This window comes from Lissotriton vulgaris, unplaced genomic scaffold, assembly GCF_964263255.1.
Source record: "Lissotriton vulgaris unplaced genomic scaffold, aLisVul1.2 SCAFFOLD_902, whole genome shotgun sequence".
In the NCBI taxonomy this organism is placed as follows: Eukaryota; Metazoa; Chordata; class Amphibia; order Caudata; family Salamandridae; genus Lissotriton; species Lissotriton vulgaris.
In genome coordinates, this window is record NW_028240880.1 from 145,602 (window position 1) to 173,125 (window position 27,524).

General features: G+C 42.3%; 1 protein-coding gene across 1 annotated transcript in view; it reads right to left on the minus strand.

The window, feature by feature from the left end:
* Window positions 1-27,524, minus strand: part of LOC147672501 (ubiquitin carboxyl-terminal hydrolase 22-A-like) — a 377,196-nt gene that overhangs the window by 110,209 nt on the left and 239,463 nt on the right. The window contains exon 6 of the mRNA XM_086947987.1: window positions 15,896-16,065. Within this exon, the coding sequence (XP_086804113.1) occupies window positions 15,896-16,065 (170 nt within the window). The remainder of the gene's footprint in view (window positions 1-15,895; window positions 16,066-27,524) is intronic.

The window sequence follows — 27,524 nt, forward strand, 5'->3', positions numbered from 1 at the left end:
TAAGACAGTATTTGAGGATCTTGAGATTAGAGGCACTATTAGAGGGTTTGAGGATCCTGCTGTATTTAAAAGACACACAAGGGCACAGCTAGGTGCTTTGCTTTTCTCCCTTTTGATGAGGAAATTAAATGGTCACTTACCAATAGGAGTAGTTTTGCAGCTTTAAGAGTTTTCTTGATAAACATGCTATGCATTATTAGGCCATCTAGTGGTTGGGTCTGGAATTGTCTTCTGTTTGGTTGTTTTTTGTGTGGGGCGTCGCCGACCACCATTTGGTGCTAGGTCCATCCCTTGTGGGACTTCAGACGGCACCCGGAAGTTCCTGAGCGTAGTAGCCATCTTCTGATTCTTTTTTCCCCTTTTCCTTCCGTGATAAAATAGAGTAGGTCTTAAATGTTCTTGTCTTTAGTGCTTTGTTTTTCATTTTCGTGATCTTTTCTCCCACCTGTTTGCATTCCTTCTCTGGGGGAGGTGGGTGGGTGGGTCGCATGTGAATCCAGAAAACCCTTCAGGCTGCAAAACTACTCCTACTGGAAAGTAACCATTTTGTTTTGCAGCATGAATCGTTTTCTGGATCTCTTCAATGTCTACCTTGAACCGTTACCTGAATTTTTACGTACCTCCAACATCTCCTTTCACATGTATGCCGAGGATACCCACATGTACATCAAAATCTCATCTCTAGACAAGATCTACTCTTTGAATGAGGCCCTAAATCTGACTGTTCAATGGCTTGCCTGCAACTAGCTCAAACTAAATGCACAAAAAACAGAGTTCCTTCTAATCTCCCACCTAAAAGTAACACGGACATCCACAGCACTAAACTGCACAGCGACCATAGTAGAATCTGCCAAATCTCTTGGCATAACCCTGGACAGCAACCTGAATATGCGAGACCACATCAACTCGATGGCTAAAACTGCCAGGTTCCACCTGAGTTACCGGAGGAAACAAACATTTCCTTGATGCCTCATACCTAAAAATGGCAGTCCAGGCATTAGTTATCTCCAGAATCGAATATGGATGCCCAACCCTTTCAAGCCTGCCCAAGATCTCCACTGTCCCCCTAAAAGCTTGCCTTAACGCCACCGCCAGGCTCTTAACAGGCTCAAAATAATTCGACCACATTTCACCGCATCTAAAGGCGCTGGCTGAACTGGCTTCCTCTTGAACTGGCATGTATCACCCACAATGCACTATACACGAAATCCCCAGCATATCTCACCCAGAAAATCAGTTTCTTGAGGAGCCACAAACTCCAGGTCCGCCAGGGACTTTGTTCTCCAGTCACCCCACTTCCAAAAGGTAAAAACGTACAATTGTGCTTTCTCTGGGGCCGCACCAAGAATTTGGAACTTGCTGCCATCTGTCAGCAGAAAAATTCCCTCTCTGGCAATATTTAAAAAGGAGGCCAAAACCTTCCCAATGGGCAAGTATCTCCCATAAATCATGCATTGCACACACCGCTCAGTGGCTTGGTCTTTTTGTTGCCGCTAGAGTTTGGACTGACAGGTTGCTATCCATCTTGTACTGACCTTGTATTCTCACAAATGTATTTGCTGGGTTTCTCTGCATTATGATCTGAACATTGCTAACACCCTGTTATTCGCAAATGTTTCACCTCCTACTCCTGCTAATGGTTTTTTGTGTGTTTTTTCTTTGACTATTTCATACTTGTATCCAACGTGTTATCCAGGTAAAGCGCTCCGAAACCCTAACTGATTACGTTTGTGCTCTATAAAACACTAAATAAATAAATAAAACATGCTATGCATTGGATTCCGTAGTGGTTCTCGTTCTTGTGGTGGTTGTGGTAAGATGAGGAAGACTTTGCAAACGGGTGTTGGAGCACCTTTTGTCCCACTTGAGCATCCTTTGTCATCTTTATATCCACGCAGTAATGCTTGATGAAGGTGTGTGGAGATGCCAGTCGCTGCTGCACATATAGTATTGGCACATGGGGTTATTCCTTTTGCTGAGGCAGTCTTCCTTGAAAGTCTCCTTGCCCTGGTCCAGAATGCTTGGCAGCATTGGAAGGTATTGTGTACCTTTCGTGGATGGTGCTCATGTTTCTAGGCGGAAACATGAGCCTCCTTTCTCCTCCTCCTAGGGGACCCGAAGATTAGTTGCTCTCTTGATGAGGCTGTTGTAGAAGGCTATGTTGTATGGTGGCGAAGCCTCTGAGGGATATGTGATCACTAGTATCGGTGAGATTCTGTGAAATGATATATCATGCTAATACCTCTGTCTGCTATTCTTGTTTATTACTTGTGCGCTTTTGGACATTTGTGTAAAAAAATTCTCAAAGAACTTTAAAAAGAAATGTTCTAACAAGGTAAAATGGAACATCCGATTGAGCTTGACTTGATTAAGGTGAATTTTTGGAACAGGAATAAACACTTTTTAAAATATCTTTAAAATGTTAATAACTATTACCTGGTTACAGTATAGTATCATGAAAACCTGATTAAGGAAATGTGGGTGGGAATACATAATTTAGTCTGTAAAAGTGTTAACAGTCTGAGGGAATCAAAGTCTTGCTGTTGAAAACCCTAAGGTGCCAACATGCAGGCTTGCAACAACCAGATCTCATTATAGGCTTAAAGACATTAACCAAATTGGGGGATGTGACGGGCTTTGTGGATCTCCACAGGACCGCAACCTAGGTTTGAGAAAGAAAACTGCAAAGGAAATTGTCTTGATGCAGTCAATCAGTGAGGACATAAACCATTCTAAGACCAGCACTTATGCAAATGATCCACAGCTAGTTACACAGGTAAGAATTATCAGAGGTGTCAAAAATCACGATAAGAGCTGAAATCACTATCAGGTCATCTGGAACAGATTCAGTTCCCAGATTGGGTTGGAAGTCCATATAGAATTCGGAGAACATAATTTGACTTGATAGTGCTTCGGACAGGAGCACCAGCCAAATGCTTTTTTATTACAGGCAGGGCCACTAGAAATGACTAAATGAAGAAAAGTTGTGAAGAATATTACCATTTAGTGTGGCTCATGTATGGAGTGGATATTTTGTTAGCAACTGAAATAACTGCAAGAAATGTCTTACACAGCATCTGGTATTTTTTGCACAGATGAGAATCCCAATACTGTATAGAGTTGTAGGAGCACTCATTCATTCTTGGCTTTCAAGGATTTCAATCACTTCAAAGTTCTAAATGTCAAGGTTCTCCACACTGAGACCCTACAAAGTTAATGCAGATGACAGAGAGCAAGTGACAAAGGAGACATGTCATGGACCTCAAGTGCAGGGCATAAGAGACTTTAGATTTATCTTTCACTTGTATTAGGCTACAAATTCAGCGTTTTCCTGCATCTCCTGCAGACTAATTTCACATCAATCTTTCAAGGCACTCTTGGACATTTTTCTTTTAAAAGGAAAACAAAAAGATCTCTATAGGAAAGAGGGAGATCAAACAGAGCACATCTTTTTTGCAGAGTCCAAAAAAAGATTAAAATAAAAACAGCAACTCCAATATTAAAATCACTGAATACCACATTTTCCAGTCCAATGCTCCAGTATCCTGCACAGAATAGCACGAAAAATAGAATCCAGACACCTAAACTGCCAGTGCATCCTGTATGTCATATCAGTGGACCTGCTCCATGCATGTTTCTCCCCCTCTCCCCCCAGAGTATATTCATTTATAGTCCAAGGTGAACATGTTTCTGATCGTAGAGTAAGAGGCTGCCCCCCCTCACTATGTCAATTATGGCGTTATACCCTACTTCCACCCTACCTAGCATTTCATTGCTCTGGTGAATCTCTCAAGGAAAGAAGCAGAGATTCGAACATCATTCAGTAATTGCCAGCTTACTAAGTAATTGTTTCAGTACCCAGATTTTTGTTCTGTGGGACCCCTCCCCTCAATACACAATTTTGGCTTGATGAACATAAGATTGTAAATGGAAAGAATGTTATTCCCTTCTTGTGTCATGGCACCGACAGCCAGTTTTGCCTTGTCATGATTTGCGATAAATTTGTCATTTCAGGTTGATTTAAATTTTAAATCCATGAAATCAAAAATATTTTACAATATTCAAGAACTCACCTATCACTGGGAAATTGGCTGATGGATTTACAATCTATGTGGATATATTGTATAAGAATAGTAAGTACAATGTTTAAAAGAATATTAAACATTTTTTCATGCCCACTGGATGACTTTTTGGTAAAGCTCACTTTCACAGATCTGCTAGCATAGAGACCCATGATACATCGGAGGAACTTTACCTCTATTTCCATTGCTTTTCCCACAGCATTGCACACCAAACAAAAATTAGTCAACAAAAAAGAGAGTAATCTCTTTGAATGAGCTGTACTTATGGAAAATGTAAAGTAGAGCAAATACTTGGACACTAGAAGACTGCTCAAAAACCTCCAAGCACTGTGTTCAGAGAGGAGGTCTCAACCCACATCTGTGCCTCCTTAAGGATAATGTCTCAGGATTTTGCAATCTATATCTTTCAGGCTAGGAGCATGTTTCCTGAAGCTGCATGAATATTTCTAAAATATGTAATGTTGGTTTATCTTAGTTTACATTTCGGTCTATAGTGGACTATTCAAACATCACCTTAATTATAGAAAGTCATTTTGACAGTAAATAATTAAGCCATTTAAGGCACAAAATCTGCTTTATCCAAGGAACAAGGTGCTCTACTACTCCAGGCACATTTGGATCAATTTGATTGTTTTGGCCATGTTTTCACTACAGCAACACAACTACGCTTTATACTTGACCATGTACTGTTTATCACAGATAAAGGACTCGCTAGTCTGCTTTTGCTTCTCTTATATGCCAACTATACAAATTTTTACAAAAGATGGAATGTTATCGCATATGTGCAGCATAGATCTGCCATTTAGAAGAAGATCTTGTGGCAAGGTGGGCTGCCTGGAAACGCTGCCATATTCTGTGGTTTCCTTGCGGACTTAAGCCTGAGAGGTCACATGATTGATGTATTGTAGGCACTGTTTTTTATATTACAGTAAGAGGAAAATATTATTTTAATGGTCGTGGCATGTAGTGCTGTAGATTCATATGCTGGGCATACCCCTGATAACTAGCGTTTGGGTCAGACGTGTGCAAGTTGTTTTTCTTCTAAGAAGTCTTTGACTCACAAAGTACGATGTCACTACCTACTGCTGGTAATGCACATGGGCAACGTCTCCTTAGCTTCGGCTGTGGTGCACAAAGACATTACACTGCTGCACATCGAGGAAAAACAGAGGGAAAATTGGTCCTGACCATTACCTGGTGATCTGGCTCAAAAAGAGGAATCCTGGTTTGTAATGTATGCACTCTAGCTGGGCTCTGGAATGCTTCATCTTCTTAGGAATCTAGTATTGCCCTTGGGTAAAGGCTGTACCTGTTGGGGTTGGAGATGGGATTTGGTTGCATTGATGGTGAAGCCTAGACTGTGCAATAGCTGTAAGGTGATTTGAGCATGCACCAAGCATTGCTATTGTGTGGCGCTCTTGATCAGCCAGTCTTCCAGATAAGGGAAGATGTGGATGGCGTTCCCTCTGGGGTGAGCAGCTACTACTACAAGACACTTTGAAACAAACTGGAAGATGTGGTTACTCTGGAGGACAGCACTTTGAACTGATAATGCTGACCACTTACCACAAACAGGAGGAAACTTTGATATGTACGGTGGATAAGCATTTGGAAAAAGGCGTCTTTCAGGTCAAGAGCAGCCATGAGGTTGCCTTGCTGTAGCAGTGGAAAGATATCTTGGAGTGTCACCATGTGAAAATGTTTCTATAGTATGTCGTTTTTGAGGGGCCTGAGGTTTAGACTGGGCATAATAGGATCCATCTTTTTTGGTGATTAGGAAGAACAAAGAGTACGCCCCTTTGACTGTGTTGGGGCGGTACAGGTTGTGGCAATTCTGGGCAAATCACTTAATCTCCTCGTGCCTAACCAAATTAATGTGTCCGTCTAACGCAACTGCTGCTCATGCAAAGCGCTCCGATACCTTCAGGTAGAGTTCGCGCTTTATAAAACAAAACAATTAAGAGATTGGTCTCTTAAGTCTCTGTACTGTACCTGAATGCCGTACTTTTTTATCCTGCCATAGGATAACATGGCAGGTTCGGAAAAATGCACTGTCAACTTTTTAAACCTAAAAGTATTTCTCTTGCAAAACGTACTTACCTGATCGTATTGATTCTGGTGCATAAACAAAGATATGCGTTACTTTTATAAATTGTTGTAGATCTTCTAATTGGGTCTTGATCATCATTTATGGACTGTTGTGTGTATTTGCGGATGTCTAACACTATTCTGTGATAAGCCTAAGGCTGTTCGATCACACTAACCCCTAGAAGAGCACGTTGGGAATGCTAGAGCAAGTCCCTGCCCTTTCATAAGGGAAAACCTGGACTCTTCGCATGATGTACCTCTTTTTGGTATATCAAATAAAAAGCCAGCTTTCTACAGTTGCTGCCTTGGGTCGGATGTAGAGGCCTCAGGAGTGGGTGTTTTCATCCCGCCAAGATATGATGTGCGTCAAAAGGAGTAGTGGGTAGTCGTGTTTGCAGAGCACCCATGGCTTTGGTGGTCTCGGTGCTCTTTTTGATTTTGTCTAACATCTCAATTTGTCCTCCAAAAGGTGTCAGCCATCGAAAGGCAAGTTGAGGAGATGCTATTGAGCCTCTGGTTTAAAGCCCAACATGCACCCGCAAGTGTCTGTGGGGAAGGTCACTGGTAATGACTGCAAGCACAGTCTTGTCTGCTGCATCTAATATGCACCTGGTGCTGGTGTTTACAAATAATTTTAAATTCTGCCGCCAACTCCTGCTCACGTTTTCTGTATAGCTCAAGAAGATGCTGAACCAGATCTTCCATTTTGTCCCAGTAAGTGATGTTGTAGCAAGAGAGTAGGCCCACTGAATAGGCGATCTGCCAATGTGTGGTAGACTTGGCAATGACATGCTTCCCAAACGTATCAATCTTTTTGTTCTCTCGGTCTGTAGGCGGAGAATCGTCTGTAACAGTGGGAATTAGTAAGCTTACATGCGGAGTGTACTACCAGGGAGTTCAGTGGAAGCTGATCCCTGATGTGGGGGGAGGCCTTATTTTATTTTTTTACGCCCTGGGGGTGAAAAGAATGCACCTTCGCTGGCTCTTTGAAGGTGTTATGCGCTGGTCATAGCATGCCCTTCAACATAGGCAAATATTGCATTGACCTATGCATGGAGGAGAGGGTATTCATGATTAAGTCTTCCTCCTCAGGTTCTTTGTGCATTTCCACCTTGAGGAAGTTGACTGCATGCTGGAGCACCTCATGATACGAAGTAGTGTCATCCGAGGGGGACTGCTTAGCCGGATGAAGATCTGGGTCTATTTCAGCTAGTGGTGCTAAATCGTAACCGTCCCAAGGGTCCTTGTGTCTTGTAAGAGGAATCCTACAGGTCATTGAGACACCTTGGAAATTCCCCCTCCCCTGAAGAAGATTCCTGTGTGAACGCGTTATAGGGTCTAGAGATGGTAAGGGAAAGGGAGGTTGCGGTGAAAGCATTAGATAGGAAATAAGGAGAGGCGGTGGTGGTGGAGGAGGGGGAGGTGGTGGTGGTGGTGGTGGTGGTGGTGGTAGCGGTGGTGAAGGTGCCCTTGTCTTGAGATCAATTATTCTGGGTTGTCTGCTCCGAAGAATAGTCTAGCGACTTGAAAGTTAATTTCCTTTTTGGGTGAAGCAAAGTCTTTAGGCTTGTCTGGAGGCTTGACAAGGATCCGACCAGTGCCAGGCTGCATGTGATTTCGATGCTATCTGGAGTCGAGCTCCTCATATAGGCGCTGAAGTACTGGCTGCTCAAAGGCCTGCAAAGCAACAGAAGATGCAGGCGTGAACAGCGCCTTCCTCAAAGCACACTGTCTGAGGCCCATGCTGTGTCGAGGTTGATTTCAAGGCCAACGGTGGAAGGGTGAGGCAGACTTCGGCATCGAAGTATGGACATGCCTTGAGTCTGAACTCTCAATTTGGTGCAGAACATGGCCTTGCCGCAGTGGTGACCGAGAGACCTCATGAGTAATTTGGGAGCTCAAGGCTCGAACCTCCCAAGGAACTAAATGTTGACGAGTCATTGGTTGGAGCTAGTACTCACTGTGACTACCTTGAGCGGTCTTTGTATCGACAGTCTCAACCCCCCCCCAGGTAGAAGTCAGAGCTTTGGACCGTCAAGGGCTCCTTGACTATACCACCGGCGCTCTGCAGCTGCTGGTCGCCCTTGATGTCAGTCCCCAAAGAGGCCAGGAGTGTCCTCCCATTGTTGACGAGTCGTGGATGTGGAGGCATTGAGAAGAGGTAGTCAGTTCCAAAGAGTCTTTACTGGAGAACGCGAGACCGGCTACGCAGGAGTCTTATCGATTGTCTGGAGATAAGCAGAGGTTACAAACTAGATGGAGGTTAGTCCTCGGGTACTTGCAATGACACTTGGGCCAAAAACGGAATGGAGTGCTTTCAATCCAGAGGCCATTCTCATGGGCCAAAGATGGCGCAGATAAGGCCCGCGAGGCACCAAAAGGGGACTCAAAGAAAGTGTTTGATCTGCAGAGTCGTAGGGAGCAGGTGTTAGGAGAATTCAAAACGGGTGATTGTTACTCTTCTGGCGCGGAATGGAACATAGCAGCCCCGGCGATGATAACATGTAGCATCAAACAGGAGCTTGAAAGAACAAGTTTGAACCAAAAGGTGGAGAAAAAAAAATCTAACATTGGAAGTGATGCCCATGCACGTTTACCAGCAATAGGTGGAGCCACAGTATCTTGTGATTCGAAAAGACTCTTTAGGAGAAAAACAACTTGCGCACGCCGGAGCCAAACAGTAGATGGCAAGGGTATACACAGGATGTGTATCTAAAGCTAAACATGTCCCGAACCTGCTTCCACTGAGGAACGTGTGCTACTAATATTAAGTATTGGGTTCAACTGTAGCTCCACAAAGTAGTAATAATATATAGCTGGGAGACAGTTTCCTTTTCACCAAGCAGCCAGAGCATAATTTGTATTGTGCAAAGGGTATGTCTGCAGAGCATTACCAATTACTAATGAATCTTCTCTTTGGTCGTGGTATGCAATTTGTCCAATAAATAGACTGTACTTGGTATTGATGGCTATGTGGTAAGCCTGTGCAGGGCATGACTATTACTATGCTAAACTCTTTCACCAGTTCTCAAATTAATAACAGTTACTCTATTACCAGTGGAAAGCATATTGTAGAATGGATACTCCTTTATGAGTATTAGTGAATGCAAGTCCAGAAGAGGAAGAATCTATGAGGGTATGAATAAATCCTAGTCTGTTTTATTAAATTATGATTTGAGTATTTGGGTGCACATTTGTTTTTGCCCATCCTGTTCACTCTAACATTTCTCGTTTCCCCAGAGGGAAAATTAGCTACTGGTTGAAATTATTATTTATCGACGTAATCATTTATGATGTAATTGCATGTTTTTGGTTAGAACTTCACCTGCTCCCCAATTCATAGTAATGGCTATTTATAGGTGCTACAGAGGTGCTTGTATAATAGGTGTATTTTAATACAGCAAATATTAAAAGAAATAATTATGGTAGCCTTGTTGAGGTACCTACATGATGAGTTACTGAAGCAAATTTCACCTAAGCAGTATATTTGAAACCTTATTTGCATGCCCAGGCAATCATTCATTTATCTTTGAATTCAGGTTATTATCCGGAAGAACTGAAGGAAGCTCAACTCCTTTCAGTGACTCAAAAAACCCAAAACTGGATCCTGTATGCACTGAAATTTAGGATAATTTCACAACCACAATATCTTTCCAAATTACTTGATAGGGCAGTTGTTAACCCAAATGTCTTCTTGTAGCACCTCAAAATCCGCCTCATCCATTGGAGGCGGGATTTGATGTTTGGTGCCATACAGACGGTTTTGACTGCGGTACTGGATGGTCTTGTTGCTGTGCTGCTCAGGATACGGCATTAATTTTATTGGACCTCTCAGCAACTTTTAACATTCACCATCAAATGCAGTTTAACCACTTGGATGGCTACGATATAAGAGGCACAGTTGTCAAAGGTTTTAATTTTTAAAAACTATGTGGGCCACACAAGCCAACTGTGGAACCATTTCGTCTGAGATGAAGCTGCTGACGTGTAGTGTACTGCTGGAGATAGTTATTCCCCTTACCCCACTCTCCTTTTTAATATAGATTCCTATTTGATTGTCCTATTGTTGGCCTTATTGCTGTATGCTGACAACACCCAGAATCTTTTTAGGTCGATTGGGAGGTTAGGTAAAGGCAGAAATTTGTATAACTGTATGGTGAGTGTCCAGCTATATATGTAAAAGACATCTTCAACATAATGGTGTGAATAACTGAAATCTTAACACCCTTCAACCAGTGTGGAATAACCAATTTAGGCCCCATGTTCACTGCCAGAAGCTGATGTTGTAAAAGCATCAGAAATCTTGGTGTAAACGTTGACACGTACCTCAATTAGAAGATAAAGTTAAATTCTTAAGACCATTTTTTTCACAACTGCACGCACTGCAAATAATATTTTCCTCTACGTACAGCAAAGAATTCAGATTATAAATCCAATCATTCATGCCAGGTTAGACTACTGTAATAGTCTTTATATAGACCTCCCCACAAACACAGTAAACAAACTTCAACTTGTGAAAACTAGATTGATTTGGGAGGTCAAGAAATTTGACTCAATATTCACTGTTTTAGCTAAACGGTGCTGGCTTCGGTAAAGCATAAAGTAATATTTAAGTCTTTGCACCTTGTATGCATATCACTGAATAACCCCTGCTCCAACCCTCTATCCAGAAGGATCTTGTTCTGCAAGCCAAGACTTACTCAGGTTGGAAAATGTTTTTACTTAAGCTTTCTAAATTCAGTCGTACCAACTTCGGTGGCAAGCATTTTCATTTGCTCTGGCTTGACTTTGGAATATAGAGAGAGGAATCATGCCTTACTGTATTTTAGAAAACCTTTGAAGACTAAATTATTCCCTGTGCCTTAGCTTTTTTCATCTTTAGGCATAACAGGATATCTTTTGATATCTCCTGTCCGATTGTGAGCATCAAGGTATCCTAGAGTGAATACTGCCTCACTAAGTACCAAATAACAAAATGAGTTACTTACCTGTAACTGTAGTTCTCCATTATTGATAGGTTTCATAGATTCACATGCTTGAATCATTCCTCGAAGCTGGAGGCTCAGAGTACTATAATAAAGCAATGTGCATCACTACAATAGACAGAATTGCAATAAACCGTATGTTATAGCCTATCTACATCCTTTTCAAAAAGGACCATACTAATAACTTTGGCCAATCAAGTGCCATCACCCTCTAGAACACTTCACAGTGAGCCTAAGACCCTCAGATTTTCAAGCACAAGTGTGAATTAATAAACCAGATGAAAGGAGACTCTGCAAGGGGAGGAGGGTGATTCTGATTCAAGCATGTGAATCTACAAATGATACCAATACAGGAGAACAACATTTACTGGGAATTTTCTTCTCCAGTATTGGATCTTTCATAGATTCACATGCTTGAAACTGAATAATAAGCAGTACACCGATAACAGCACTACAATAGCATATAAATATATATTTAGCGGCTGGAGCGAAAACATGTAAAAGAGGCTCACCTTATTGAAACAGATGTCTTAACACTGCTTGTCCCACAGTCAACCGTCTTTATGAGTCTCATCCAGGAAATCATGTTTTGTAAATGTATGCCTGTTGGACCATGTTGCTGCTTTGCAGATATGCTGGATGGGTATACCAACAAAATGAGCTGTAGATGTGGAGTAAGCCCTGGTGGAATGGGCTTGGACCTTGTCCTGTAATGGCTTTCCAGACTGCGAGTGGCAAAAATCTATTGTCTATGCAATCCATCTGGCAATAGTTTTGTAACAGGAAAATATTTCCTGATACCACCGTAAGCCAGAAACAGTTGACCTGCTCTATGGATTTGATGGGTATTTGCAGGTAAAACTTTAGGTATCTTTGACAACCATAAAGTGGAGAGAATTCAGAAAGAACATTGATATGATGACTGGCTAGTTTATGGGGAACTCTGGCAGCACTTTGGGAATAAACGTAGGATTGGTTTGAAGTAGAACACAGTCTTCTTTGAATTGAAGCAAAGGTTCCTTAATGGTTAATGTGTGAATGTCACTTATTCTTTTGGCGGATGTGAGAGCCACTAGAAGTGTAGTTTTCAGAGTAAAGTATTTCAATTCTGCCCTGTGAATGGGCTCAAATGTTGGTGTTCCAGTACTAAATGGATGTACTGCAATGGTGGAGGATTTCATACTGGAGTAAAAATCATGAATAGGATCTTGAGAAACTGTTTTACAATGAGATTAGACCATACATAAGGCATATTACTGGATCGCCCAAACCTGGAGATTGCTACCAGATGCACCCTGTTGGAAAAATAAGTCAAACAGGATCTTGCTAGTTTGAGCAGCTATAGGAGGCTTTGTCCTGGCGGTGAAGTGCCAGGGTGGACAATAGAGTCTGCGCACCAAATGCAGAAGAATTTCCATTTGAATGTATAGGTTCGGTTGGTTGTTTCAGCTCTTGCTTTGGCTAGGATATCCCTACAGTCTGCAGGAATGTCTACGTTGGAGAGCTCATGGAACTCAGGAGCCAGGCCGATACGTGCAGTAAAGTCATTTCAAGATAATGGACCTGGCCCAGATTCATGGTTAGCAGCATTGGTATGGGTTTGAGTTGAACAGAAGGTTTTCAGAGAGGAGCAAGAGCTCTCTCTCAGAACTGCCTGCGTTACCTGGGAGCTATGAGAAGTCGGAAAGGCTCTCTGAAATTTGTTGAGCACTCGTGGGATTAACAGGCTAAGGGAAAAGCACAAGCATGGATCCTTGACCATCATATCGAAAACACATTTCCCCACAATCCCTGTTGGAGATGCCAGCTTGCAAAGAATGGACATTTCTTATTCCTTTTTTTCAAATAGATCCAGGTTTGTCTAGTTCCACTTGTGGTAAGAAATACATGTCTTGGTCAGCAAGTAATCTTTTCCCCTCTGGTAGAATCTTCAGGGCTTCCAGCTTGGTTTCCTCTGGTACTACATAAGCAGACATACCAGACCACATTTAGCGGTTATAGCGGCCTTGAATAGCAAGAGTATTTGCCACTCGAACTGTGGTTTGCCACCATCGAGGGCAGAACATTTTTTCCAAAGACATCATCAAGACAATGATCATCATTGTCTGGAAGAGGGGAAATAGGTGCAAGTGGATTTTTAGAGCGGCGCTGTGCTGCCTGGGAAATCACAGAATCTTATTTTGGCGGTCCATTGAGGCAGGTGGGAGAATCATCTGGAGTTTTGAACTTTTTAACCCATTTTTGGATGACTGCTGAAGCATTACAGGGATTTTCATGGCTTTAAGACCGTCCTGCCAAATAAAATCAATAATCGGGATAGCCCTGACTCACTTTTTGGCAGGCTCCTTAAAATCGTAGACAAAACAATCTGCCCGTTTAGTAAGCATTGGAAGTTCAAATCTTTTAGTAGGTCTCCAATAAATTATGAAAAACGCCAATGTCATCTGGCAGCAAGACTACTGGAGTCACTGGAAGTGGAGATGGCGTAGGACTAAGTTAATCATCCCACTCATTGGGTGCTAAGACTGTCATGAATTTCTACGTGACAAGGTGTTCATGGGTGAAGCAGCTGCCATAAAGGTAGATGTTGAGGTCGTGGTCATTGTAGATGTGGTCATTGTCCGCGTTAATCTACCCAAGGAGCTCGAATTTGTTTTAAAAGATCTTAGTCGACGGCAGCAATTGTGAAGCAGTTTTCGCAATGCTTCTTTTCTAGGATGGAGTGGTAGGTTCTGAATGAACCTTTTCAGAGGCAGTTTTCTTATTTTTGGATGAAGGAGAAAGGTCCCCAAACCTCCTTTCATGTCCAGAAAAAATGGGTTCAGATTTTTTAATAGCCCGTGAAGGCGGATCAGAGGTAATCTTTTTCTATGATGCTACCCTTTTTACAGATGAAGTTTGTAAAAAGCGATTGCTATCCTCCTCAGATAATGGGCACTCCTTTTGTTTAAGTTTCTGTAACCATAGCAAACGTCTACCTTCCCTGTCCTCAAGAGGTTTTTTTAAGATAAGGTGCAGATTTTGCAGTCTCTCACCTTATGCTTTGGATAAAGACAAAAAAGCAGCCTTGTGTGTCATCCGAATGGAGCCTCTTTCCACGTGAGTCACAGGATCTGAAGACTCCTTTTTAGGAAGTTGGGACATGATATCCTGTCAATATATGCAGTTATTGAAAGACATAATTCTTCTCGTAAGTCAATACCTTAAAAAAAACACTTGAGAAAGAAATTTGAGCAGAGCTCAAAGGGCACTCCCTATACATGACATTCAGAAGAAAATCTGAGGCGCCTCTCTGTGGGGTGTTCTAGAGGGTGTCGGCACCTGATTGGCTAAAGTTTATAGTTTGGTCCTTTTTTTCAAAAAGGACATAGGTATGTCATAGAACATATGGTTTATTGCCATTCAGTTTATTGTAGTGATAAACATTGCTTTATTATAGTACCGTGGGACTCCCAATTCGATGACAGGGATGGATTCAAGAATGTGAAATTATGGAAGATCCAATACTGGAGAAATGATTTGCTTCCAGTAAACATAACAAATTACCCGGACCCTTGCACTCAAAACATGACTAGGAGTGCCAAAAACCATGTTTCTAATTTCCCACACAGCCCCAAACACCTTCACTTTAGCAGAAGTTAACTCTGTTAAGCATCATGGTGCGGATGGAGAGAGGATCCGGTCTATATAAATAACTAATCATGATCAATATATGCATTGGTTAAAAAAAGTATCAATTTGAAGGCCCAGAAGCAACTCCATTTGGTACAACATGGTCACCCATGCAGTGTGGCTTTGGTCTTTGTTGCAGCAAGCTACCTGGCTGACTAACCAGTTAAGTTTTACCAGACCGGTGTTCAATGAGTAACTTTCTTGCTTGATATGAACCCAACATAAATTCTTTCTGTGGCCTACTCACTGTAAACTAGAGTGAGATATCTCCTTCCTCTCCTCCACTCTTAACTTTTTCAAAGACCTGATTCAAAAGAGCTTAGAAGAAAACTTGGGCAGCTTCCATTCCATGCTATTGCTGTAGCAGCAAAACGTATTTGAGAATTTACCAAAAAATAAGTTGCTGTGTGGAACTATATTAGCAGTTACAACTAAATTAATAATGTAACCATTTGGGAAGTGGATCAGGTGTTGCAACATTCAGCTATATGCTTCTCCCACACAAGTTTGACATTAACTTCTGTGTTTTAGGGTCTAAAATTGAGGTGAAGACGTTAGACTGCGATGGCACCATAGTAGATTACTATATGAACTTAGCATCGTTCATTATATGTTATGGATTACTGACACTCCAGGAGCTGCTTTCCTACTGAAAAATACAGATTGTTTCTTCTCACATTTAATTCCTTTGCAGTGGTTTTGATGCACACAATCGTACCGGTAATTATCTTTTGTTTTTCAATACCAATTGCAATGCAGGATTTTATATTTGAACACTAAATATAGTATATATACTTCAGGCATTAAACAGATCTGCACAATCCATTAAATTCCATGAGGTTATCGGTAAATGTCTTAATTTGACAAATAAGGATGACTTTACATGTGGGTATTGTTTCCTCAAATCTTTCTAGAGAAAAGGCGTATGTGGATCATGGACAAAACAGGGCTTGGGTACATGGCCACAAGAATGATTTTACTGCACAGAAAGTCAGACAAGAAAATCACATTAAGTTGTTAAACTGATTATATACAAAAAGCAAGCGTGTGCCAGATTTGATGACTTACCTCCTGAAAGAGTGTAGACATTTCACAAACAAGACATGAGCTTGGGCTTTGCATTTCACATTTGTGCCTGTCTGAAAGGAAAAAGTCTCGCAGTAGTGGAGTGTGGGTAAGTGCTTGAACGATACAGTTCATGAAACACGTATTTCCAAGGTTGATCAGCCCTCGTAGACCTATAGAGAAGAAAGATTGGAGAATTATAGATTTGTAGTTTTTTTTATTAAGAGACTGAACATACTTTTGTTTGAATTGTCTGCAAGACATTCTTTCGATGGATTCAATACCAGCAGATTCCAAATGTGAACATCCACAGGTTCAGACTGGATTCTGAATAATTTTATGAAAGCAACATATTCACTAACTGAAAGTGTTGCTGGCCAAACGTCCCAGATCAGTACGAGTGTGTCAGTTTGTGTATAGTGTACTGCAGGCACTGGAAAAGTCAATAAAATAAAAGTCATAACAGACTGTTTCAGACAGAAAAATGAACGTCATGAAGAAAAATGGAAAAGAAGGATAGAGTGATAAATTGGCAGCAAGACTAGTATCAATCAGGCAGAATTTGACCAAAGGGTGGTAACTTCTACTATTTGATACTTCTTTCCACATATCCCTTATGAAAAGCCGTTCCTGGAACAGTCAGTCTAGGCGATACCAGCAAAGCAAAAAAATATCAACTTTCGATAAGGCAGAGGGATCTATAAAACCTCTAGTGGAGGGTTCTTCCCAGTAAAATCATATCAAATATTAATCACTGAGGAATTTCATCTCGAAATGGTCTGCTGGTCAGCTAACCATGTTCTGCACCTTCATAGCCAACAAATAGGTTCTAACCAACCCTGAATTATTGAATACTGCAAATAATGACTAAATTATCTTCTTGGATCGAACTTAAGAACCTGGAATTCTAGTTCAAAAGATGAAGAGGTGGGAAAAAGGCAAAGACACACCCTGTTCTAAGTGAATCCTTAAAACCTTAGGCAAACGGAGGCTTGACTGCAACAGTAAGCTTACCATTTAAAAAAAATAAAACCATCAAGGGAGAAGACGACAAAGGCTGACCTTTTCTCACCATTCCTGCTGAAGGGCTAACAAAACATTTTTAAAAGAAATACCTAACAGACAAGAACATGGAGGCTGAAACAATGAGTCATCTGAAATGGTAGAGAATAAATTAAGTTCCAAGGCGGTACCATAAATGGAACACAAATGTTTGTGTTAAACCTCACAGAACATTCAAACCATAGACAACTTTGCTAAAGACATTTGTCGGGCAAAACCAAACTGGAGACTGCCCGAAAATAGCCTTTATAATAATACCTAAACCTAGACCATTATCTGCCAAATCGAATGCAAACTGTATGTGTGTGTTATATATATATATATATATATATATATATATATATATATATATATATATATATATATATATATATATATATATATATATATATATATATATATATATATATATCCTCCCCCTTCAGAATATGACTTCCAAAGAATAAGACTTTCAGAAATAGACTGCCTTAGTCGAAAGTCTTCTGAACATAAAAAAATGCTCAAAACCACACGATGTACAGAAAAATAAAAGTGCAGTCAGGAAATGAAGTGCTATAGATTAACATGATTTGAATCCTCCTGCCATATACTGTCAGCTTGGACATTACAAGTTGTTTTTCTTTAAAGAAGCTCTGGGTCACGGGATGCTCTTCTCCCCTTTTTAGGCTTACAACATGCATGAGCAGACCACATGTAGATCGTTTTTCGCTCATTGGGTGAAAATGGAGTGCAGAGAATAGTAGGTAGGAGATCTGCACATGGTTAGTTGATAGTAAATATGTATTTAGAATAGCAAATGTGCTAGCACTACCCATGCCTGCGAGGAGGATGGATGCATGAGAATTTACAGCACGTCACACTACTTTCAGTTCGTAGCATGTGTGTCTGTCAATACATATGCTATGCATCAACTGTTTCCTCCTCATGGTGGCAAAAAGGCAGATGATTCAGATGTCTGAAACCAGGTTCTTAAGAAAATCTTGGCAAAAACCTCTTATTTACAAGCTTATATATCCAAACAGTGATTCTATGTGAATGTGTGCGGCATTGACCAAGTAGCAACTTCACAAATATCTACTAAAGAAAGGTTATCAAAGAGACCTAAAGTAGCTCCATTTTAACAGTGTGTGCCATTGCAAGTATAGGGAGTCCAACGTTTGCCTCAACATAACTGTGGATGCATTTACCAATCTATTTTGCAATGCCCACTTTTGAAATAGATTGGCCTTTATAAGGTTTAGTGAAAGCTACAAAAAGTTTATTGGTGCTTAGAAAAGCTTTTGTCTTATGAGCACCAGTTTAATATCAGTGGTGTGCAATATCCTTTCCCCTAACTAATTTGGCTGTGGAAAGACAAAGGGTAGCTCCCTAGTCTGATTTACATGAAAAGTTGATAAAACCTTAGGTAAGAACGTGGGTTGTCCTAAAAACCACCCCTGTCATGTAGCTACTATAAATGGCTCTACAATAGTAACAGCTTGAAGTTCACTAATGCGCTTGACGGACGTTTTTGCTACAAGAAAAGTGACTTTTCATGAAGGGAACTGCAAGGCATGTCAGTGGATTGGTTCAAAAGTCTTGCTTGCATTATTTGGGGGATGGGGGCCAGTTGCATGGACAGATGCGCCCTTATTTGCTGTACGGACAACCAAGAATCAGGGTGGGCTTTATCTCTAACGTAGCGAGAGTTGTTAGGAGACACCTTAAATTTCCTCTATACCATAGGTGTAACCACCTTTCATCTTACAAGGCCTTTTAAGTTCTCTGGAGCAATCTTAAGCATCCCCAAAAGCATTGGCAGAAACGGAACTGTGCGTTCAGTTCTTGAGAGGGCTTATACCATGAAGTCATCCTTCTCTTCAACAAGGAGTATCAGGAGGTTATTGCTTGGTGTGAGATTGCTCAAGATCTGGGCTGTCTGGAGGGTCAACAATTGTCCCATGGACCTTTCTCTACTATGGTCTCTGCAGGTTCATCTCAAGGGTCTTTCTACCAATAATGGCTGGTAGAGTCACAGCAAGAGTGGACAGATCCCTCTGGAGAATTTAAGGTAGGTAGAGAAGTATATGGGTGTGGACGATCAGGTGGTTAAGTATGAGGGTAGAAAATATAAAGGAGGTGGTCTTATCGTTTTTTGGCAGTAGGTGCCAATGTCTCAATAGTGATTGCCTGCTCAAATGTGAGTGTTGGCTTCTTGGGTATGAGAGACAAAAGGTACTGAAAATTTTCCCCAGGTGGCTTTGCAGACATATTTACAGTATCGAGCAGGATAAAACATTTTTACAGCTATGCATCCAATACTTCAGCTAGCCATTTGAGGATGGCTGCCTCAGAGAGCTACGATCTCTGCGTTGAAGTCTGGGTACTGGGCTTACAGTGCTATTTCGGCACAGACTTTGGCCCCGAATGTGTAGTGTCAGGAGTATTCACAAGCAAGTGCATAGTTCCTCTCGAACTTGCTTAACTGCTTTTTTATCCTGACGTTAACTAGCATCCTAAGGCAGCGGTACATCAAACGTGGAAGCTTTTTGCCTCATGTGCTCAGGGCTCTAAGCAATACTCCCTCTGGAGCCATGCTTTGCCACTATGGCAATTAGATGGGTGAGGCTACAGTTAAGTGTTCAGGACAAGGGTAGTACTCGGTCACCTTGAGTAGATTTACCAGCATCAACGTTGACTAGGTTACCTTGATCGCATCTCTTTCTCAGATGCTTTAAGACTCGATCTATACGCTAAGTGTCGGTTGATGTGCTGCTACTCCAGAAGCCCTGCCATCTCTGCTTTGATCGTAAGGAAGCCTTGATCAATAAAAAATATCTGGTGTCTTAGCACGGATTGCTGGTGCATCTTACGATGAGCACAGGCCTTTCCTTTATGTGCCTTAGCATTTAGTCTTACACCTTAAAGCGAAGGAGGACTCTCAGGAGGTCTTGTGATCTGAGGAGAGGCAAGGTTTGCAGGCGCTGTGTCCAAGGGGACCTGGTGTTGCACTGTAGACAAAAGCAAAAGGGTGTTCAGCCCTTCACCATATACCTGCCCCCATTCGCCAAGTTGCTATGTTTAAGGAGTCCGCCATTATCTAGATTTAAAATGTTTACTGTGGCTCACATGATCACAATGATTGCTCTACAATCATCAATGTCAAAGTCACCAAACTGCTAGGCCAACAAAAGGCACAGGGAACGTGTCGATTCTGAGTAGTACAGAACATGTATGTACCCTATAGTGGGAAAAACCCCAATCTATGGGTGAAGTAGGTGTTTATACGCATTGTACGACTAAGGAAGGAGTCACATAGCATTTGTGACTCAAAGCTTCTTTGCTGAAAAACAACTTGCAATGTCAGAGTTTAACAATAAAAGAGCAAGAGTATGCAACATGTGTGTATCTACAGCCACATATGCTATGAACACCATGTGACCGACATCCTTCAGACGCGTTCATTTGTAAGTCATTGATATTGGAATGCAGATGACGTTTTTTTAGTCAGATGACCCATTAGATCAACTGATAACAGATCAATTCCTGGATTGAGGATTCAGCATCACAGACCATAGATTTATTGAATTATTTCAGTGCAGATGAGTCTATGTCTCCAGCTTTAATGAGGTAAATCTACCTGGAGGATTGTTTGGGACAAATTAGACCGGCTTCTGCTGAATGTGCGACAGAAAAGCTGAGGGTCAAACTCACTGCCCAGAACTCCATAAAGCTGAAAAGAAATCTGGACTTCATTATAGACCACCTGACATTTGCACCAACATATTGCAGCCGAAGGCTAAGGAAGTCTGAAGGGCTGGTGTAGAAATAAATTGAGCGGGAAAAAAATAATTTCAGATTCATCTGCAATACTGGAGAAATGCAAGTCAGATCCATCAACTGCCCACTGAACAGACTCCACTGGAGCCTAATGAAGCACAGAACAGAACGCATCCTCAAACAATCTTGAGGCACCAAAAATGTGTACCACCTCATCAACAGCACAAGGCACACAACTGACCTTGTGACTATCCTACACTCCACTGAAAATCAATGGACCATCAATTACATATTCTCCACCTTTTAGAGTTGTCAAAAGCCTTTTTTTTGGTTTCGAATGGATTGATCTAATATTATTAATAAGCTGGAGAAGCTGGAGTGAGAACAGTTTTTTTTTACTTTCATCCCAGTCTGAATTTCGAGCCAACCACAGCACGGAAACCGCCCTCATCGCAGTCACCGACGACATCAGGACCCTGATGGACAAAGGGAGAAACAATCGCCCTCACCCTCCTGGACCTCTCGGCAGCCTTCGATACGGTGTGCCTTCGCACCCTAATAACCCGCCTCCGCACCACTGGAATCATAGGAAAGGCCGTCGACTGGGTCATCTCATTCCTCTCCTACAGAACCCAGAGAGTCCGTCTCCCTCCCTTCCGTTCAGAACCCACGAGATAATCTACGGCGTACCCAAAGGATCCTCACTCAGCCCAACCCTCTTCAATATCTACATGAGCCCCCTCGCCGCCATCGCACGCAAACAAACAACATCATCTCCTACGCCGATTACACCCAGTTGATACTCTCCCTCACCAAAGACCCTGCCACCGCCAAAACCAACCTACAGGAAGGAATGAAAGACGTCGCGGAATGGATTAAGCTCAGCCGCCTAAAGCTGAACTCAGACAAGACGGAGGTCCTCATCCTCTGACAATCCCCCTCCGCCTGGGGCGACTCCTGGTGGCCCACGGCTCTGGTCACCGCACCGACTCCCTCGGATCACACACGCAACCTGGGGTTCATCCTGGACTCCCTCCTCACAATGACCAAGCAAGTCAACGCCGTCTCGTCATCATGCTTTAACACCCTACGCATGCTCCGTAAGATCTTCCGGTGGAACCCCACTGAAACCAGAAAGACGGTTACCCGTGCCCTCGTCACAAGCCGACTGGACTACGGAAACACCCTATACGCAGGAACCACCGCCACGCTTCAGAAACGACTACAACGCATACAGAACGCCTCTGCCCGCCTCGTCCTCGACATTCCTCACCACAGCCACATATCCGCCCACCTGAAACACCTGCACTGGCTCCCCGTCAACAAGAGGATCACTTTCAGGCTCCTCACCCACGCACACAGAGCACTCCACGACATGGGTCCCGAATACCTCAACAACCGCCTCTCGTTCTACACGCCCACCCGCCAACCTCGCCCTTGCCACCGTCCCACGGATCCGCAGAACCACCGCCGGTGGAAGACAGTTCTCATACCTGGCGGCTAAAGCATGGAACTCCCTCCCCGCACACCTAAGAACTACTCAGGACCATATTGCCTTCAGGAAACACCTCAAGACCTGGCTCTTAGAGCAGCAGTAGCACCCCCCCCCCCCTCCCAGCGCCTTGAGACCCTCACGGGTGAGTAGCGGCTCTATAAATGGTTTGATTGATTGATAAAAAAACCCGTAAACGTCAGGTCAATGGACAAAACGTCTAAGTATGGGTACACATGCAACTGTTGTCAATGGAGATTATCTAGGATTACAAACACCTTTGTAAATCTTTACCCAATGAAATGGGGAATAGCAAAACCACAAAATAGTATTGTTGTTCCAATCCTTGAGGCACATCTTTTTGGGGGACCAATATATATCTGGAATACAGATCCCTTGCCCCGCTTTCCAAGGGGAACTACCATTCTAGTTACTCTTTAAAAGTGGAAACTTGCTCCACCAAGATGCTTATTTTGTGAGTGGGTGAACACATTGCAGTATTGCTTGAATATTGCTGGAATGGTAAAATAAATCCCTCTTCCACTATCTAAGGACCATCATTCGGAGGTAATTTCATTTCGGGCAATGTGATTGCCAACCCCCAATTGTTTCAGCTAACGTCCTACCATAAGCACTTAAGCTCTGCTGCGGTAGAAGGGGGAAGAAGATAAAGCTGAAATAGTCTGCTGATCCTCTAGCAGCTGACCAACTATGTGGTAAGAAACATTTCAATACCCTTTGCTGAGGCTTCTGCACTTGCTTCCTCAACAGATGCCTATACCCATTGAACTCCCTCCTCTTTTGGCACAATCTGCAAGTGCACAAAGCCAAATCTAAACCACAAGCCAAAGCCATGTGACGCTTAAAAAATCCCAAGAAATGGTCAGCATCTTCACCAAACAAATACTGCTGAATAAATGGCATGTGGAGCAACAGCGTTTAGCAAACGGAGGAAAAATACAGTGGAATGCTTCCACACATGCCTCTTCAATAAATATGCAGCTCGAACTACCACAGCATATTTACTGTGTCCAATCCACTCAGCTTATTTGTTTATGTGCTGCAATCCAATATCTCAAGGGCTCTGGCATACTGGACACAGACCAAAGAGAGTACACGTGAATATCTAGTCACAAAACAAACTGCACTGTAGGATCTCAATTCCAAAAAGAAGCAAACACTTTCCTGCCAAAGAATCAAACTTTGTACATTCACCACTCGGGATATGGAAGGAAATGTATTTTGTTTCAGCTAAGTCGAAGGAGCATGAACAACCAGGCTTTCAGGCACTTCAAGTGCAAACAATATAAGAGGTTGGATGGAACTGGCCCATGGTTCTTAGCAGCATGCTCAACATGGCGTAGATAATTGCTTCTCCCACCACCTACTTGCATAATTGTGTATTGCCTCATGAGTAAGCATTCAGGCATAGTTCGGCTGATGTTTCCATACAACATCTAACAGGAACAAGCATGAAGCATTCTAACAAGACTCAGAAATATACAAATAATGAAGCAAAGGTAACATCCTGTAAGTGACGAAAGATATAAAGTAATTCATCTGGAAACAGCAGCTACAGAACCACAATCCCTTGCATACAGAACATGGTATTCAAAGAAAAGCCAGCCTAAGAATGAAACTCGCTGGTTCATTCCACACTGAATTAAAGGTCCACCGACACATTACGTGAAGCTCATCTTCAGCCCATGAAGTGTGACAGTTTGTTAAGAAGACTGGGCAATCAGGACAATTTAGTCAACAACCTCTGGACGAAGGAGGTGAAAGTCCTGTATACGACCTTCACCCAAAGGAAAACACTGCACGGTTCAGAGATGCATAAAACGTTCCGCTCCCTCTCCACTTTACAATTAATGGCTACCAAGAATTTGGTTCATAGAAAAGCAAATTAAATTCACCAGCAGCCAGTGCCTGAAGGTTTGTGCACTGGATGTCACAGGACAATATTGAGGTTCTACTCGGCAACAGACAACGTCACATGTGTAAACAATTAAAGGCCAATCAGATGCTGTTTAAAGGCCTTGCTGGAAGACAGACAAGAAATCGAAGCAGACTTTTTTGTAGGCTTCTACCTTAACATGATACATTCTACAAGTTTTGACTTGCATTTAATATACTTGACATCTGGAACAGGCAAATCTTTGCCTGGAAGCAAGTGAGGACGATGACTGACTAGTACACTGTTTAAAAGCATCAATGTCATGAAACACTGGTTTACATATCAATACATATTATGAGAATATCATGGTAGCAGCCAGGAGATTGTGAATTTCAAGTGAAAGGACTAGATGAGCTAATGCTAGCTATTAAGGAACCGGTGGCTCCTTCGAAGTGAGGCGGTAGGCATGGGGATTCCGCTAAATAACGTATCACACATTGTTTCTGCCTACGTCGATGACCTGATCCTTTTTCTTAACAACCTTGACCTTAACCTAGACCCCATCCCCTCTATTTTTAAACGCTTTGAATTGGTTTCTGGCTTGGCAATTAACAATCCCAAGTCTTACGCCTTTTTTATGTGATATCGGGAACATCCAGAACCGGCACGTTTAAATACTTAGGTATTCAATTTTATCGTTCCCCACAAGACTTGATTGATGGTCACATACTTAAGGCGATCACTTCCCTCCGAAAGCAAGTCTGCTTCTGGGTTTCTTTACCACTATCAGTGATGGGAAGAATCGCGCTCTCCAAAATGTGATGCTGCCTCTATTATTGTATTTTTTTTGCTAACTTGCCTGTTGTGATTCCTTCTTCCATTTTAAAAACTCTGAATACATTATTGACTGAACTGATTTGGGGCAATGGCCCTAGACGGATTGCATTGGCAAAATTACAAATGAGACCGGAGGAGGGCGGTCTAGGTGCACCTGATTTTAGGGCTTATTTCCTAGCTAGCCAATTGCAATGGCTTTCATATTGGTTGGCAGGTCGTCAACTGCAGGAAATAGAATATAACCCTCGACTTTTGCATAAGGGCACTCTACACAACATGCCCTTACCCACTGGTAGGCTTCCACCTATGCTTCCTTCATTACTCACTACAGCTCTCCTTTATTGGAAACAAACACTCAAATATACCAAGAAAGCCATTCCATATTTCGATAACATACCACTAACGGGAATCCCAACTGCTACTGGAATAGTCACTGCTAACAGGTTATCCTCCTGGACGACTGAAGGGGTTTCGACCGTGGGTGCGTTCATCGAAGCCACCCTGACTGTTCATGACAATTTTCAACGTACTCATGGAGTCACCTCGACTTTAATTCTTATCCATATGCTCTGGGCTGGACCTAGACTGCGTTTCTTTTGGCATGCCTTCACTCATGCCATTCAACAAGTCACTAACACCTGGACTAGCTAGCTCCTGATGCTTGCCTTTTGGGCCTCCATAGACGCCCTAAGGGACAGAAGATAAAACTCAAATTAGCCACCTTGGCACTTCTTATTGCTAAGCGAGCGATTACAATGAGCTGGAAGTCTCCCTCTCCTCCAATGCCACTACACTGGCATACGGAATTGACACAATGGGGCCTTGCTGAAAGTACTATAATCCGACAGGAGTAATTACGGGGCCTACGTAAAATTCCTATCTCATTGGAATGGGACCAAATGTTGGAAGTCTTTAAAACTAAAGATTCTTTTACACCTACGACATCACCGATAGCTTTGACTCACCCCATTAATCCAGTATTCCCTTGAATGACTAACTGGTCACCCTCTTGTACACTGAATTTTTTTTTCCCCTTCTTAAAAATAATGGTGTACGCGTGTAGAATAGTCCTGTGTGTAGCAGTTAAGGCTGTGGTTAAATGTATTTTTTCTTAAGCACTATTATGTATCATGTTCTATCTGTGCACAAGGAATGGCCTCATAGGAGTTTGGGATCTCAGACAGTATTTGGAACCAGAGAAGAGGGGGTTGGGGGGGGCGCTGGTTTATCTTTATATCTTTTGTTTGAGGATTAGACATGTTGTGACAATGTATAGTCTACCCTTGTTTACGCCAAGATTGCTACTTTCAGTATATGCTGTTATCCTGTGCTTCGTGTTGATCCAACATTGCCTATTATTTGCACTGTTTAATATATGGCTACATCTTTCTTCTTGGTAAACTGTACAGAAACATACATGCCAATAGACCCGATTCAGGCGGGAGACTGTCGATTTTTCAAGCCAAAAATGGCTTTATTTTAGCTGTCCCCCACCTGAAATGGCATTTTCTACAATAGAAGTCAATGGGGAATTTCATTCTCCCGATTTTTTTATTTTATATCTACCACGTCCCCGTCCTAAAATGTTGGCATTTATGCAAACATATCTTCTATGACTATGATGTATTGGTTAACACTGCAAGGATTTACATTGCACGGTTCCCAGTGATTAACATGACTGTATTTGGGCGTTGTCCTCTATTATAAAATCAATAAAATTATGTTCTAAAAAAAAGGAACCGGTGGCTTAACCAGAACCATTATAGGAAGGGAAGAGGGATTCTTTTCCTCGTCCATAAATAGGTGTTGACAGAGGAGAAAATGGATTAACATTGCATGAGGCATTTGCAGGTGTTTTTAGACCCTGGCCTGGTGTGGTCAGCCTGTCGCTATAAGGATAAATGCGCAGTAGGGGCTTTGTTCTCATGGAACTTTGAAAGCAGAGGAGCCTACAGCCAGCTCCACTCTGCCTCAACATGAAGCAATCCCCAGGGATTCTAGAACGGTCCGGTTGAGCTGCCCTTAGTGGGGTGATCTCAGATGCCCGGCACCACACATATGTAGCAATTTGTAAAGGTATCTCATGTGTAAGATTGGCATCTAGTATCACTAAAATAGATGAAGTCACTGGACCTATAAGAGAGGAGACCTACATAACTGTTGCCAGGGTCTTTTGGAAGGCCACACATGCTGAAAGCACAACAACACAGAATGTACTCTATGGTATCAACTATCCATCATCAAGGACATTGAGACCCAGAAGCGCTGCGCGCCTGATGTATACACACAGTCGGAACTGCACCACTTGAAGTCAAAGTTAAAGACTCCGAAATTGCAGCTTTCGCGATGCCTCCAGTTCTTTCCTCTGATCATGTGTCCCTATGGAACGGTAACTAGAAGGGATTTGCGGCTCTTGAATGATCACCTTTTGTTGAAGCACATTCTCTGAATTCCTTTCTCTGAGCTATGGAACCAACCTTTGATAGAACAGTATCTCTACCAGGCATCTGTTCATGGAACACGGGTAATAAAGACTGGCTGCTATGTGCATCCAATGTTGATGGACCATGGTCCCCTATTAGCAA